Below are 14,622 nucleotides of genomic sequence, written 5' to 3'. Positions count from 1 at the left end.
GTGCCTCTGGAAATTGTATTTCTGTGAACTTACCGTAGCCATCTTCTTCCTCATGGGGCCTTCGCCTACTCATTTTATGTATTTTCAGACGAACTACTAGGTTTTGTTATATAAAAAAGTAAAAATACTAATATAATTATTTAATTTGAGATTAACTACGGGTTATGTTGTGTGCCATTTTACTTTTACACACATTTCACACAGGGCCAGCTAGTGTCTACATGTCAAATTAAGGAACACAAAACCACTGAACAAAGACCGTACCATAGAAAAAAACCAAATCAATTTTATATTATTTCTTTATGAACCTGAAACTAGATACAATAGCTGTTTTCCTTTTACAAATATTTTACTTGGTTCAGTTTTATTAGATAATCTTAGCTCGACTAATTTGACAAACTAATTCGTGATTCAGTCAAAAGTTATCATATTTATCATGGAGACTACCCGAAACTATACAACCGGCCCTTGCTTGTAGTTACTAGTTATATACTTTGTGATCTTATTAGTTGTTATATAGTAGTTTAAATCTCTTCATTCACTCATACTACACGTAACTACAACTTACAATACGACTTTACTCGCGAAAAAAAAAAATCATAATTTTATAAATTCTATATTGCAATGGTAAGGTAAATATAAAGATTTATTAATATTCAATAGTTTACTAAGTATGTACCCACGGTCCGTAAAGGTCCGTCTTTTTTACGGACCGTAAGCAGCCTGGGATGCGCTTTGCTAAGGTGGCCCTTAGGTTTACATGGAGTTCGGGCTCCTTGTGTAGTCTCGATTGATACGTGCAAGATGTTGAATGTTGACTATGCTGAAAATTGCGCCTCAAGTAAACACTGAACACTCGTCTCTTGCTCACTCCTGCTCTTTCGAGTTGTGGCTGTGCCTAATGTGCACAACTGGTAGGAGATATTTAACTATGCTGTGGTTTGACTGTCTGCGTCTGCACTCTGCAGAGATATGGAGTACTCCATATCTATGACACTCTGCGATCAGTGAAATCTACCCTGTACTTAATCTATAAGGGTTTTTTGGCGAGAAAACCGCTAGCCCGGTTAACTATAGTTTGTTCCGGTTTGACGTTTTGGCGAGAAATGTAGTTAACCCGGTTTGGCAGAGTTTGCCTAACCATCAAACCGGACTTGTGGGTTGGTTTGGATCTTAAGTTAATATTTCTATCTTTGTTTATTTATGTTCTGTTTCGTACCATCGTACCTAGTCACTACTTCATTTTTTTAGAGGTTTAAATAAGTTGTAAATAAAATAATTTGGTAATGGATCATTTTGCAAAAAATACAAAGTAATATTTAAAATTGATAATAAAAAAATAGTAATCGAGGATCCAAATAACTAATCGTAGATATGCATTTTCTATATTGTACTGTATAGATCTTTATTAACTTCCTTTTAGACAATACATTTGCGTTGGAATAGATAATATTTGTGAACAAGGTACCCATTTTGATTTAATAACCATCTATACATTAACGTTATTTCATGGATGTGCATTTCAGATTAGGAATAACAACTATAGTATATAAGAAATAATCAAACAACTTGAGCTACGAGCACTATCATAGATTATAGGTTACGATTTTATTATTGATTAGATCCAAACCAAAAGAATTTTTGCGAGTTCTGTCAAATGTTAACTCAAACTCTTAACACAATCAAACTCGAGCTAACCGGGTTTGATGTGGTTTGGCTCGCCAAAAAACCCTTTATGGATCTGCCTCTCCCAGTCCCGAGGATGCATATGGAATGGGAGTGGAAGTCTACGTTAATTGAAATATTCTGATGTTTCAATCAACGCTACCTATTAATGAAACCCTGGAAGCATGCGTTCGAGGACCGAATCGTGTGGCTACAACCGACTCGTCTGATACGTGTATGAACATAAAATAAGTATTTCCACAATTTTTATTATTTGAAGGAGTTCAAAAATCATGTTTTAATTTTATTGTATAAAAAAAATTTATTTTGTAATTAGGAATATCTTTAGCTAGTCCATATAAAGGAAAAACAAATAATCTTTTATGGTAATTCAAAGATTAATATTTACACATTATATACATATCTACTTTCAGATATCGTCTAAAGCCTGTGACTTGAAGACAGCGGTACAACTAGGGCAATTTATAATACATTAAATTACTCATTATGTATTTATATTTAGATACCACATATTAAGTAATTATCTATGTAGTAGATGCATGTGATAGAAATCTGATGAAAGTGCGCTAATACTGCTGATTGTAAAACCTATAAACTCTGGAAGTGGGCATGTTTAAAAACAAGTTCTTTACAAAACAGTGCTCATCAAATTAAAAATTAAAATTTGAATCTATATATAAGTATACTTTTAACATAAAATTTCAATTTTTAAATCAATGACTGAAACCATTGTAATACAAATGAAAATGTTTATTATTTTAATTAAAAATATTTATTTAAAATATCAGATCATAAAAAAAGTATAAATAAGAATATAACCTAAAATTAAAAAAGTTATCATTCAGTAAATGTATCATCTTCTTCGGACATATCTAAAGTTAAATCAATAATGCTCGATTTAATTTCTTCTTTTTTAACCTTAGTCTCTACAAAACATTTACTTTTAATTATTTTACAGTTTTTTCTCCTCTGGTTTCCTTCCGATTTTCTTTTCTTATATACTTTAAACCGTAAATCATATTGTGTTTTTATGTGTTTGATATCAAATTTATTTATATTCCACTCCATCGCTCTAATCAGTGCATGATTCTTTGTGGGGTCAATGTCTGGCGAATAATCTGGAATTTCTATACTTAATTTCTTCATAACTTTTAATATGACATCATCAGCAAAGAAATTTATTATTAAATCTGCCTTCTTATCCTAAAAATGTAGCAACTTATTAGAAACGTATTAGAAAAAATAAAACTTGATTTTTAACGTACATGCTTGGTGGGTTGTAAATTAACTATAACAAGTTTTCCTCCAAACTTTTTGTTTCGTAATGGCAAATTTCCACTTGGGACTATTTGAAGCGTGGTACCTAAACAAATATTAAGATCGGCCACGCTAGGAAGCCACACGTTCTATTAAAATCATTTGTACAAGGTTTTTAATGCTTACCTAGAGTGATAATCGGACATTTCAAGATCGTGTTCGGGTAAGCTATGTTCCCAATCCAAAATGGTGTCATGAAGTTTTCCCCTGCACCCTCTACCCCTTGTTATAGATCTTTTGCAATCCTCATTGAGGCATTTCTTTCCTACAGTGGTCGTAGCTGATGATCTGATAAACTGACTGCAATTATTTACAATTTAGTAACTATAACGATTATAAATTTGCTTTACATACCTTTCACAAGTATTACATTGTTCTGTGAACATATTTCCATGTAATTCTGCTATATGAGACCTTGAGACACCTGTTTTTAAATGCAAACCATCGATATTTTGGCTAATAATATAGTGGACATATCCCTTATCTATTAAATGCTTTAATGCCATGTGCGTCTTTGTTGGAAGAGCATCATTAAATGAAATATTTATATTCGGTTTTTTACCTTGTTTCTCCAAGGTCCATACGCCGTTTGGTCCCCTGCAGGGAAATGATTATGAACTCAGTAAATGCAGAAAAATTATGACCTTTACCTAAAATCAGGTATACCTGCTGCTGTGCTGATACCAGCTCCTGTGTGCACAACTACATGTTTAGAATTTTCTATCCATTCTGCCAACATGCTACATTTTTCGTCAAGTTTTTCCTCATGTTCAAACTTCTGCAACGATAACAAATATTTACAAGCCTTAAATCTTACAAAGCACTAGGACATATTAATTACCTCAGGTAAGCCTAAAACTCCTTTATTGTCATAAGGAGACAAACCGTCCGCATAACTGCATGACATTTCAGATAAGGAATTAATTTGTTACTAAATAAATAATTTTTATTAATTTCGTCTATTCATCTTCATATTAATTACTACAAGTACAAATAAATCACAAACACAAACATGAAAAAAGTTTATAACCTCAAACTCATTATTGACAATTTGACGCAATTTGACAATTGAAATACGGATCCCATCATAGATAGTGAAAACATAAAAGTTTAGTCCATTTTATATTCGATTACAGCGACATCTAACGGCTTCTTCAAAAGTTCGTCAATATAAACTGTGATCGTATTAATCTGATTTTTAGGATCAGTTACCGTGCCGTGCCGTTCGTAAAGCAAAGTTAAACATCGTTCGTACAGGATTCGAGTTGTTCAGATTTTAATCATTTCTTCTGATCCTTTCTAGCTGACACATAAATGGATCAGCCGTTTTATTTAATTTTAAAATTTATAGGTTTATTGGTTTGTTCAGTATCACCATGATCAACATGAACACAGCAGTAAACTTGTCCGTTTTATTAAAATTTTAATTTACAAGATCTCAAATATATAGATCTCGAGGAGAAAAAGAGATGGCTCTGGCAGTCGAATCTGACATTATAATAATTTATACAGAGAAGCCGTCTTATTATTTATTTTCTCTATGACTTGTTCAACTGAAAGTGACATTCATGACAATTGACAGCTGTCGATAAATAATCGCAGGAGCTGTTGTCAGTTAACAAGTAAATAAATAGTCGCTTTTTATAAAATGTGAAATATAGCGTGAATAATTTAATTTTAGTATACTTTCACATTCCTTCGGTCTAACAAATGTGATAATTTGAATTCGAAAATGGATATTTTTGCTATATTCTTTTTGGGATGTATTTCAGTATTATTTGGAATAATTTTAACTTTATCTGTTCAGTATTATATTTTGTATATTTATTTAAAGAAGAGTCCTGTTGCTAAACCTTCCTTGAGAAGAAATTCTGTAGATTACAGCTTGCCAGAGGTACGTTAAAAATATTTATGCTGAACAAATATTAATGCATAGTTGCAGGCACTTAGGAAACAGTTAGAAAATGAAGACTTTAGTGATGGGGGCAAAGGTTGCAGTTTACCTATTAGTTTAGTATTACAATTTTTATTTCATGAATTAAGACACTCGGAATCTATAAAACGTTGGCTCTTCAAGAAGTTGAGCTTAGAATTTGACGAACTATTAACCAAGACTACGATTGGAAAATTCTTCGATTCTATTAATGTAAGGGATTTACGATATTGAATATATACCGCTGATAATATTTTTCGTTCAATTTGTAGATTAAAGATATGCACTTGGGGACAGAATTCCCCAATATTAAGGATATAAGTATAGACAGTGTAAAATTAGACAAAAAAGAGGGGCACATAGATACTATTAGTTTATGTTTGAATCTGGACTATACGGGAAATTTTCTGTTAAGTGTAGATGCTAGAATGAAATTTGGGAAAGCCGCCTATCTTTCAATAAAAGGTAGGTAAAATATATATATATATACTTTCTCCTCAGATAATATCAAGTTGCTCATTGTTTATTTATATAGCAAATTAAATTATAGTTAAATACAAGGTTCAGGCCGCATTGTGTGTGTTTATTTATTTATTTTTTTGTTTTAGTGAAGCGAATAAGTGGACAAGCAAGACTACAGTTTTCAAGACACCCATACACCCACTGGTCTTTTAGTTTCTTTTCCGATCCAATATTAGATCTAGCAGTAGAATCTCATTTTCAAGGGAGGCAGCTCCAATCCAACATAACCAATCTCATCGTCAATCAAATAAAAAAGGCCATTAAGAGGAAACATACATTACCAAATTATAAAATAAGGTTTGTCTAAAAACATTTTTTTTCTTACTTATCGCACTTTCAGTGTTTCTCAAACCTACTATTCATGAAATTTTTACAATTCTTCTTCAAATTAAAATTTATCTTGCTAACCGCATGTCGCAAATCATTCAAAAATCATCAAAATTCGCCAATAATTTAGAAAAAGATATGTTGTATCTAATTTCTTGACAGACTGATCGAGTTTATATTCTAATGCCAAATAGTATGCAATAAAATCATAAATGTATGTAATGTGTTTCAATAATATGTTCAACATGAGCATACACTTGTTACAAACGCATATTCTTTGCTTATCATGTACAAAAAGAGTGACGATTGAGGTTGCATTGTTTAGCTTCTTAAAATTTCACCCTGTCTAAGTTTCGAACCTGAGGTGTGTCAGTGTGTGTCATAAGCATACAAATGGGAAAGATGCATGTCGAATTTGATAGATTAAGAATGCTGTGATATAAAATGTGTATAAGATTAATTCAAGTACGAATGACGGACATACTGGTGAGAGATGCCATGGAAATGTGCAGTTCTTTAACAAAAGTGTCTGTTGGTTGTTAATTTCTTAAACTTTAATTCAAAATTATTGTGTTGTGTTCACTAAGTGTTTTGTTAGGTTCAGATGTAAAATTTCAGTTTACAGACTTTTCGGATTCATCATGTCTCCATAAAGCAAGTTTATAAATTTAACAAAACTTAATACAGTCAATAATTTTGTATAAAATATACCTCTTCGTGTTTTTGAATCTTTATCAAATAAGCTGAATCAACTTATTTGACTTATTCAGTCTTTCACTGATTTCTGAGGGCCTTGAGATTACTACTGTTTAGTATAGATTGAGTTGGGCATTGGTTGAACAATCAAACTATTAAAATTATAATAAAAATAATAATATATTCATTACACTGAATTTTTGATAAAAATATCAATTTAGTTGTCTATCTCTGTTATATTTCTGTTGCCTTTTCGGTGGTCTGCAGCTCCACAACACTTATGGAGACGCCACCCCTGAGGTATTACCAAAAAAATTAATGGGCTTCTGATTTTTAGGTATAAACCATTTTTTGTCAAAACAGACCCAAGCCAGTTAGACACAGAAGATAACGAAATTGTCCCTCAGGGTCAACTGGAAGTAACATGTGTCGAAATATCTCGCTTATCCCTTCCACCAAGTGTTCAAAGTGTTTACTGTACGATGGCGTTAGGTAAGAAGTTGCTGCTAATAAAATGGCGGAAACTTAGATCCATTTTTTCTTACAGACACTATTCCTTGGATCTCAATATACCAAAAAGAAGACAATATGTACATGATCATAGAAATAACCATGACCAAACTAAGGCAAGCCCAGTTAGGCGTAATATTCAGACAAGAACAAGGCATGGTCTTAGTAGACAGCGTCTCTCCCCATAGCACAGCATTCCGCGCCGGCCTTAGACCAAACGACATCGTAGTCGCAGTTGAAAATCGCTGTGTCCAGACCGTGCCACAGGTTGCGAAGTTTATTAAATCCATTTCCGCAGCGAATATAACTTTGAAGGTTGAACGTTTAGTGGAAAATTACGTTCTACGTCAAAAACATTACGAGGAAAGCGAATCTAAAATCGTTAGCACGACGCCAGAGGTTCCCGAGGAGCCAGAATTGACCCAAACAGAACAAGACAGTTTCGTTTTAGTCGACACCGTAAAAGATACGAGGAAGCGTGTGCCGAAGATCATACCAACAAATGAGAATATGTCAAAGTTTGCGCAAACTATCGGCAACTTTAGTTTGAGGAAGAGGAAGACCTCGGTATCGGAAACGGCCAGCGCAAAAAACACTCCCACTTCCAGTAGCCCCGGAACGCCCCAACATGTGAGTTCCGTTAAACCACATACGATTCAAGCCAACGTTTTATCCAAAAAGAACTCGATTTGTGAGTTACCGGAAATCGTTAGGACGGATCTGGATAGTACAAATACCGAAATTTTGACCTGCATCGAAATATTTAAAAGCAAAGAGCTAACGTTTTCGACAGTGCTGCAATTTAACGATGACTTTCAGTTCACACTGAAGGACGGTTTAAAATACCTAAACGTAAATGTATGGGCTACATTAACCGACGAGAAAGATTTATTATTAGGTTACACGAATATCCCGATAAGTCACATCTTGAGCGAGTGTTGCAACAGTTTTCTGGGGCACTACTTGCGCTGTTATTCCTTTTTACCGCCAAATAATATCGTTCCTAACAATCAGACACATCCTCTGCTGTCACATTCTGGTTTTGAACATGTTTTTTGTTACGGCGATATTCTACTGTCTTTCATATGGACGCATGAAGAGGATATAGAACTCAAAAGGAAAATGTCTCCCGTTAGTTCAGAGGTAGATGTGAAAAAGGTGAATACGGAGGGTTCACTGCAGCACGATTTCATTAGAACGCAGTTTCATAGGACCACGCATTGCGATTTTTGTTCGAAAAAGGTAAATTATTGATAGAATTTTTAAATAAAACATACAAAGCATAACATTAAATGAGATTCATAGAGAGTACTTTTGACTTTTAGAAAACCATATAAGTTTGTTTTCTCAAAATCTGTCTCTTATATTTTTGCATACTATATAAATCTACCTGGAGAATGTTGAAATATCTGAATTTTTTTGTTCCATTTCAGATTTGGTTGAAAGACGCTGTGCAGTGTAGACAGTGCGGCTTATGTTGCCACAAGAAGTGCATAGTGAAATGTCAAATGAGTACCGGATGCAATCCCAATGAAAGAACTTTAAAAAGCGAGGTTTCTGTATCGGACGTGTTGCTCCAGCCCGAAATTACCATGACAGAAGTCGGCGAAGAGGTGACGGGTGAGAATAATTGTGGGAATAACCTGAAAAGGGTGAATAGTGTCAACAATTTAGCCATACCAGGTAATGTAAATGTTTCCGTTTTTCGTTTGTGTCATGTTTCTTAGATACGTCATCACAGCATATTTAAATGAATGAAAATTATTAGAAATGTATAACCATTAGAATTTGGCAGACCGTGTACGATTGATCGACGATCAGACTTCAGCATATAGCACACAGCTTCGGTGTTTTCATTCGTTTGGTTTGGGTGGGGACGCTCCATCCTTTCATCATCGTGCACGCTGTCTCGTGAAACCTCCCGAACCACAGGAACACAGTCGGATATGGTACACACCAGCGTTGCCAGATTTTTTTTTGGGCAAAGCGGGATTTTGAAACCTCTTGGGTAAAACAGTAGAATTCTTTGGTCGAAAACGGGATATACAAAAAAAAACGTATATAATAAATAGTTTTTAACTACTAATCATTTTTACTTGAGTTTCAAATTAAATTTACGTGACAATAGTTAGCCAAAATTACCATAGAAAATATATTAATGAAAATACGTTACTTTACTGTACTACTCGTCGCACCATCGAGTAATCACCGAAAAGCAGGACAGCCTATCCTGCGCGGAACGTTTTATTTTGGGCTAAAAATTGGGACGTCTGGCAACGCTGGTACATATTCCTCACCTTACGCCGTTTGTAACAGTTGATATGTTTCCATAGCTGTTTTACAGGCTTTAAAACAGAACTTGATTGCTGTACGTTGTTCAATGTGCGTTTCCGTAATAACTATCAAAAACTACTAAATCACTATTTTTTGTAATGATAGCTTAGAAAGATGTTTTATGTTAATGTTTAACGTTAAGTATTTTAATATGCGTGGTGATAATATTATGAACATACAGCTAGTAAGTAAACTCTGTACTAAAATGAAGAAACATTTTTAAGAACAATTTTTGATATAAATCCCCATTACAGATATTTCACTACGAATTTTTTGAAACTATTCAAATGATATGAAACTTTAAAAGGAGTGAAGTCAACCCTCTTTGTAAGTCACTAAGTGTGATGAGAGAATTGGTCTCGAAGGTTATTTTCAGAGCGCTCTGAAGGTCACTGTTTTAAATTAACTAGTTCATTTTTATGGCATTGTAAGTGACTTTTTTGGCTTTCAAATAGTACTTGGTCTGTCTCAATTGGATTTATTCATTCGAAAGTTATGAGCGAAAAGATCTTTCCACATATTCGTTACATCTCAATTTGTCAGATAACACTCGTCCGCACGAATGATTTAAAAAAAAAATTGTGTAAAATAAGCCCTTGTTTCAGGGGGGCAATTTACAGGAAGTACTTCTAGAAGTCTGCCGCCTTCTCCCCAAAGAACTCCTAGCCGGAAGCTGTCCATAGTTTCGATAAATCCATTCGGTATGTGCCCCGGGGTTTTAGACGACGTGCAAAAAAATCCTAGCGAAGCGTCAGACAACGTTAATAAACTGTTGGAACAAATTATGCAGTGTGCCCCGGACGAGGCACTAATGGATGCGGCGAAAGAAACGGGCAGACAGTTGTACGTTAGCATGCCTCATGAGGAACGGGTAGAAAAGATAAATTTGATGGTAAGTCTTAAAAACTGTATCAGTTAAGTTTACATACAGGGAGCCCACATAGGATCTTTCAAAATTTAAAATATATGTTTTTTAAATATCCAACGTATATATTCATTTTTTAATAACCAGACGTTTTGTATATTATAAATTTATAAAAATATTTAAAAAATTGGAAAACCTCACAACCAATAATTTTGACATTGCATTTAGCAATTTGCTTGCAATTTTTCTGTTTGTAAAAATGACAAAAACCATGAAAAATTTATTATGAATTTACATCAAAATAAACAAAAAACTCTTATATGACATTGGCCCAACCGTTTTCGCAAGAAAAAATATCAAAATCTTCAAGTTGATGTTTTAATTGTAAGTGTTGCGAAAAACAACTACTCCGAGAGCTATATGCCCCTACTGGCATTGAATTATACTCGCAACACCTAGTGCAACAGCTAAGATTGTTCGTCAGTTTTAACCCACCAGGCACAGACCGGTTTCGGACTTATTAGTCCTCATTAGTGTGTCATAGGTGAGACAACCGCCGAACGATTCAGCTGTTTTGCGACAAATCGTCACGACAAGGAAATACATTGAATGCGGAAGTGCAAATGGCTCCATCTGTCGTGCTGACTCCCAACTGTGCCATTCAAATGGCTACAGTAGGAAGCGACCTGCTATATTGCAGGCACTTGTTGCACGACTGCCACCCACAGAGGGCGAAGACAATGTTTTAATTGTCATTATATGCCCCTACCGGCATTGAATTATACTCGCAACACCTAGTGCAACAGCTAGGATCGTTCGTCAGTTTAACCCACTAGGCACAGACCGGTTTCAGACTTATTAGTCCTCATCAGTGTGTCGTAGGTGAGACAACTGACGAACGATCCAGCTGTTTTGCATCGTATCATCACGACAAGGAAAAAGGGGGAGTCAGCAGGACAGATGGAGCCATTTGCGCTCCCGCGTACAGTCTTCAAGTTCATATTTAGTTAATTAAAATGGCGGCATACCTTAGGATAAGGGACGCCGGCGGTTGGAGAGCTAAATGACGCACTGAGGGCCATGCTGCCGTGGCCCTCAGGGCGGAGAGGGAGATCCCAATATCCGCCATGAGGGTTACGGAAGCAGAGGACCGGCTTAGGTTAGGAAGGAAGTATGTCACCACTTTCCCCTCTAGAGAGCAGTGGAAGCAGGATGGTGATATGTTCTCCCCGGGATCCCTAGTGTGCTATACTGATGGATCTCGGGTAGAAGACGAGTTTTCAGGAGCAGGAATTTATCTGGAAGGCAGCGGCATCCAGGAAAGCTTTTCACTGGGTATGTATGCTACAGTCTTCCAGGCTGAGGTTTTTGCTATTTTGATGGTAGCAAGCAAGGAGGAGGTAAGGAATTGTGCAGAGGAGAAGATTTTTATCTGCTCCGACAGTCAGGCCGCGCTCAGAGTGGTTAGCTCCCCGAGGACTAGGTCTGCCCTTGTCCAAGAATGTGGAGACGCTCTAGAGTCTTTGGCCAGACGAAAAGAAGTAGAGTTGGTTTGGGTCCCAGGCCATAGGGGCATCCCTGGTAACGAGAGGGCGGATCAATTAGCTCGTCTTGGGTCCAGGGGACCTGGACAGGGACCTGAACCAATCTTAGGTATCACACGAGGCAGCATTAATGGGGCCCTCAATAAGTGGGCCTATCAAACTTTAGGTCTGGATTGGAGGAGAAATAGAGGATGTAGGCAGGCCCATAGTTTTATACATGGACCTAGCAAATCCAAGACGAGATGGCTGCTGAGCCTTAGTCGAAGAGCCCTAAACCAAATGGTGGGGGTTCTGACAGGCCACTGCAGACTTAGGAGGCATTTAAGCTTAATAGGAATTGAGGAGGACCCTCTATGCCCGAAATGTGGCGAAGGGGAGGACACCCCTGTCCACCTTCTGGGACAGTGTGCAGCCTTTGGGAGAATAAGACATAAAGTCTTTGGTGCTGAAGAGCTGCAAGGGGTTGAGGTGAGAGACCTTCCATGGACCAAAATCCTGGCGTTCATTAGGGCGTCGGGTAGGTTCGAGGAGGGTCAGAGGCAGAGAGTGGTCAGGTGATGGGACGGCGGGGTAGGCAAAAGGGCCCACTTGTGGCCTAATTGCCAGGCTGAGGCCGCCCCTTTACTACTACTACTACTACTACTAGTTAATTAAAGTACCTCGACATATTTGTGTGCACAAACCATAAAATGCAACATTTACCACTTCTTTGAATTTGTTTGTGTTTAGTTTCAATAAACTAACTAATTTTGTTAATCAATAAAATTACATATAATTGATCTAGTGCAGCGGTCTTGAAACTTTTACGACTTGCGGAACCCCGCCAACACTTCAATTTTTTTGAGGAACCCCCACACCTAAAAAAAATTTTCGAACACATTTTTTACTTATAAATACTACGATTAACAAAATAAATATTCCATTAAGTAAAAATTAAAGACTTTAAACTCTAAAGTAAATATTTATTGCGTAATTAAAAAAAGAATTCTTAAATATAATCAGAGACTGGGATGTGCTTGATTATTTTTATTTACATAATATGTTAAAATCAGGTGCTATTGTCGTAAGTTGCAATCGCATTTCAAATTCTGCATTAAGCGCATTGCGATACTTTGTTTTTGTCGCTACATATGTGGAAAATAATTTTTCGCACAGGTACGTGGTACGTGGCAAAAGGCATTAATACATTTATTGCCGGGTCAGCAATTTCAGGATATTCCTTATAAATCTCTAGCCAAAAATCGAGGGAAAGGCGACAACCAATGCGAAGAACGCTGCGCCAGCTTGTAAATTATTATAAGCCGACGTACTTGCACTTGCATAAATAGATAAAACTCTTATAGTAACTTATATGCATGTACTTATAAAAAGTTTTAAGAGTATAAATTTTTTTGAATTTTGTAATTATAATAAAATTTGAAATTTTTGACTGAGTCGCGGAACTCCCAGAGGGGTTGTGCGGAACCCCAGGCTTCCACAGAACACAGTTTGAATACCATTGATCTAGTGCAATATGGCAGCAGTAGGACAGTGGTACGCTGCTAGCCAAATGATCTGTTGGTGTTTGAGAGTTTTTTATTACTTATTTAGTTTTATTTACTGTTAGTAACATATGTCTGTCCATATACCAATATTAGTTAATATTTAATAAATGATGCAAAAAAAATAAAAAAAAATTTAAAAACACTTGAAAATTTATTTAATATTTGTCTCTTCGTTGGCATTAACGTACAAAAAGTTAGGGGACTTTAAAGTAACACGTAAAAAACTGACTCCTCTTAAAGTTAAACCTTGTATTTTTGTGAAACCATTTCTCAAATTACTGGTTGTGATACCAAATTTAATTTTGTCAGTTTTTCCATGATAAAAGTTTAAAAAAGAGTTGGTTATATTGTTCTTCTATCTAATTTGTCCCTTTCTATACAATCTAGGTATTAAGTTCTGAGATTGATTTTATTGTGGCGAACTGCGTGGCGCTATTTATGTGTGGTCAATGGAACTACATTGTGGAAAACCTTCCGAATGACAACAATTTCATCAGTATACATATTTCTACCAGGATGAGAGGTTGGGGTGTCCCTCAACAAGCCGAACGAACAAAAACATTGAACTATTAGAGTGTTGGCAGATCGTGTACGATTGATCGACGATCAGACTTCAGAGCATGGCACACAGCTTCAATGTTTTCATTCATTCAGTTTGTGCAGAGACTCTCCGTCCTCTCGTCGTCAATCAAGCTGTCTCGGCTATCACGAAATCTTCCAAACCACAGGAACACAGTCGCACGTGATACACACTCCTCACCATATGCCGTTTGTAACAGTGATACGTTTTCATAGCTGTTTCACCGGCTTTAATATAGAACAGTCGCACATCTATCAAAAACTTGCTACATGCAAAACGTTATAACTTCCTGGCAGATCCACTTTGAAATTTTGTTCGGTTGCTCGGAAGGCATCCCACTATGTAGTTCCGTTAACCGCACCTGTAGATAGGGTCACGCACTTCGCCACAATAAAATCATTGTAAAACTTAATAGCTGGACTGTATAAAGTGGATCCATATTTAATGATGTATTCCTCCAAAATGGTTTTAGATGGGAGAACTAAAGAAAACGTTGGATTCCGTCACCATGGAACACATGGAGTTGTCCAAACAAATGGGGGTGGAGGAATCCGAAGTCGAAAAGGCTAAATTAGCTTTTCTGATGGGCCAAGCCGATGCGAAGGTCCACGGATTGTCGGTTTTGATGCTTCACTACTGCTCTAGCCTGCAGCACACCCAGGAGAAGATTGTCTAGGATCTCGTAGTGATAGTTTGCAGTTGTTATTTTAAAATATTGTTGAATTTTCATATTTTTATGATAGACAGTGTTTTATATTTATATA

At 36.1% G+C, this 14,622-nt stretch overlaps 3 protein-coding genes across 3 annotated transcripts in view; 1 reads left to right on the top strand and 2 right to left on the bottom strand.

Moving 5' to 3' along the window:
• LOC108909532 (nuclear cap-binding protein subunit 1) overlaps positions 1-232 on the bottom strand; it is a 35,054-nt gene extending 34,822 nt beyond the window's left edge. Inside the window, exon 1 of the mRNA XM_018713906.1 lies at positions 34-232. Within this exon, the coding sequence (XP_018569422.1) occupies positions 34-73 (40 nt within the window). The 5' untranslated portion in view covers positions 74-232. The remainder of the gene's footprint in view (positions 1-33) is intronic.
• Positions 233-2,476: 2,244 nt separating this feature from the next.
• LOC108909519 (NAD-dependent protein deacetylase Sirt6) lies at positions 2,477-4,051 on the bottom strand. Its single transcript, XM_018713887.2, has 6 exons — positions 3,845-4,051; positions 3,654-3,781; positions 3,358-3,600; positions 3,130-3,303; positions 2,952-3,075; positions 2,477-2,889 (listed from the first exon to the last, which is right to left on the bottom strand). Exons 1-6 carry the CDS (start codon positions 3,908-3,910, stop codon positions 2,524-2,526), a joined length of 1,101 nt encoding a protein of 366 aa, XP_018569403.1. The 5' UTR covers positions 3,911-4,051; the 3' UTR covers positions 2,477-2,523.
• Positions 4,052-4,628: 577 nt separating this feature from the next.
• Positions 4,629-14,622, top strand: LOC108909517 (PDZ domain-containing protein 8). The gene is made up of 9 exons (XM_018713886.1): positions 4,629-4,897; positions 4,946-5,149; positions 5,209-5,401; positions 5,545-5,755; positions 6,819-6,973; positions 7,029-8,233; positions 8,425-8,674; positions 9,931-10,217; positions 14,331-14,622. Exons 1-9 carry the CDS (start codon positions 4,736-4,738, stop codon positions 14,532-14,534), a joined length of 2,871 nt encoding a protein of 956 aa, XP_018569402.1. The 5' UTR covers positions 4,629-4,735; the 3' UTR covers positions 14,535-14,622.

The sequence above is a fragment of the Anoplophora glabripennis genome, unplaced genomic scaffold, assembly GCF_000390285.2.
Source record: "Anoplophora glabripennis isolate ALB-LARVAE unplaced genomic scaffold, Agla_2.0 scaffold251, whole genome shotgun sequence".
Lineage (NCBI taxonomy): Eukaryota > Metazoa > Arthropoda > Insecta > Coleoptera > Cerambycidae > Anoplophora > Anoplophora glabripennis.
The sequence above is the reverse complement of the archived record's forward strand: the minus strand, read 5'-3'. Positions and strand labels throughout refer to the sequence as shown.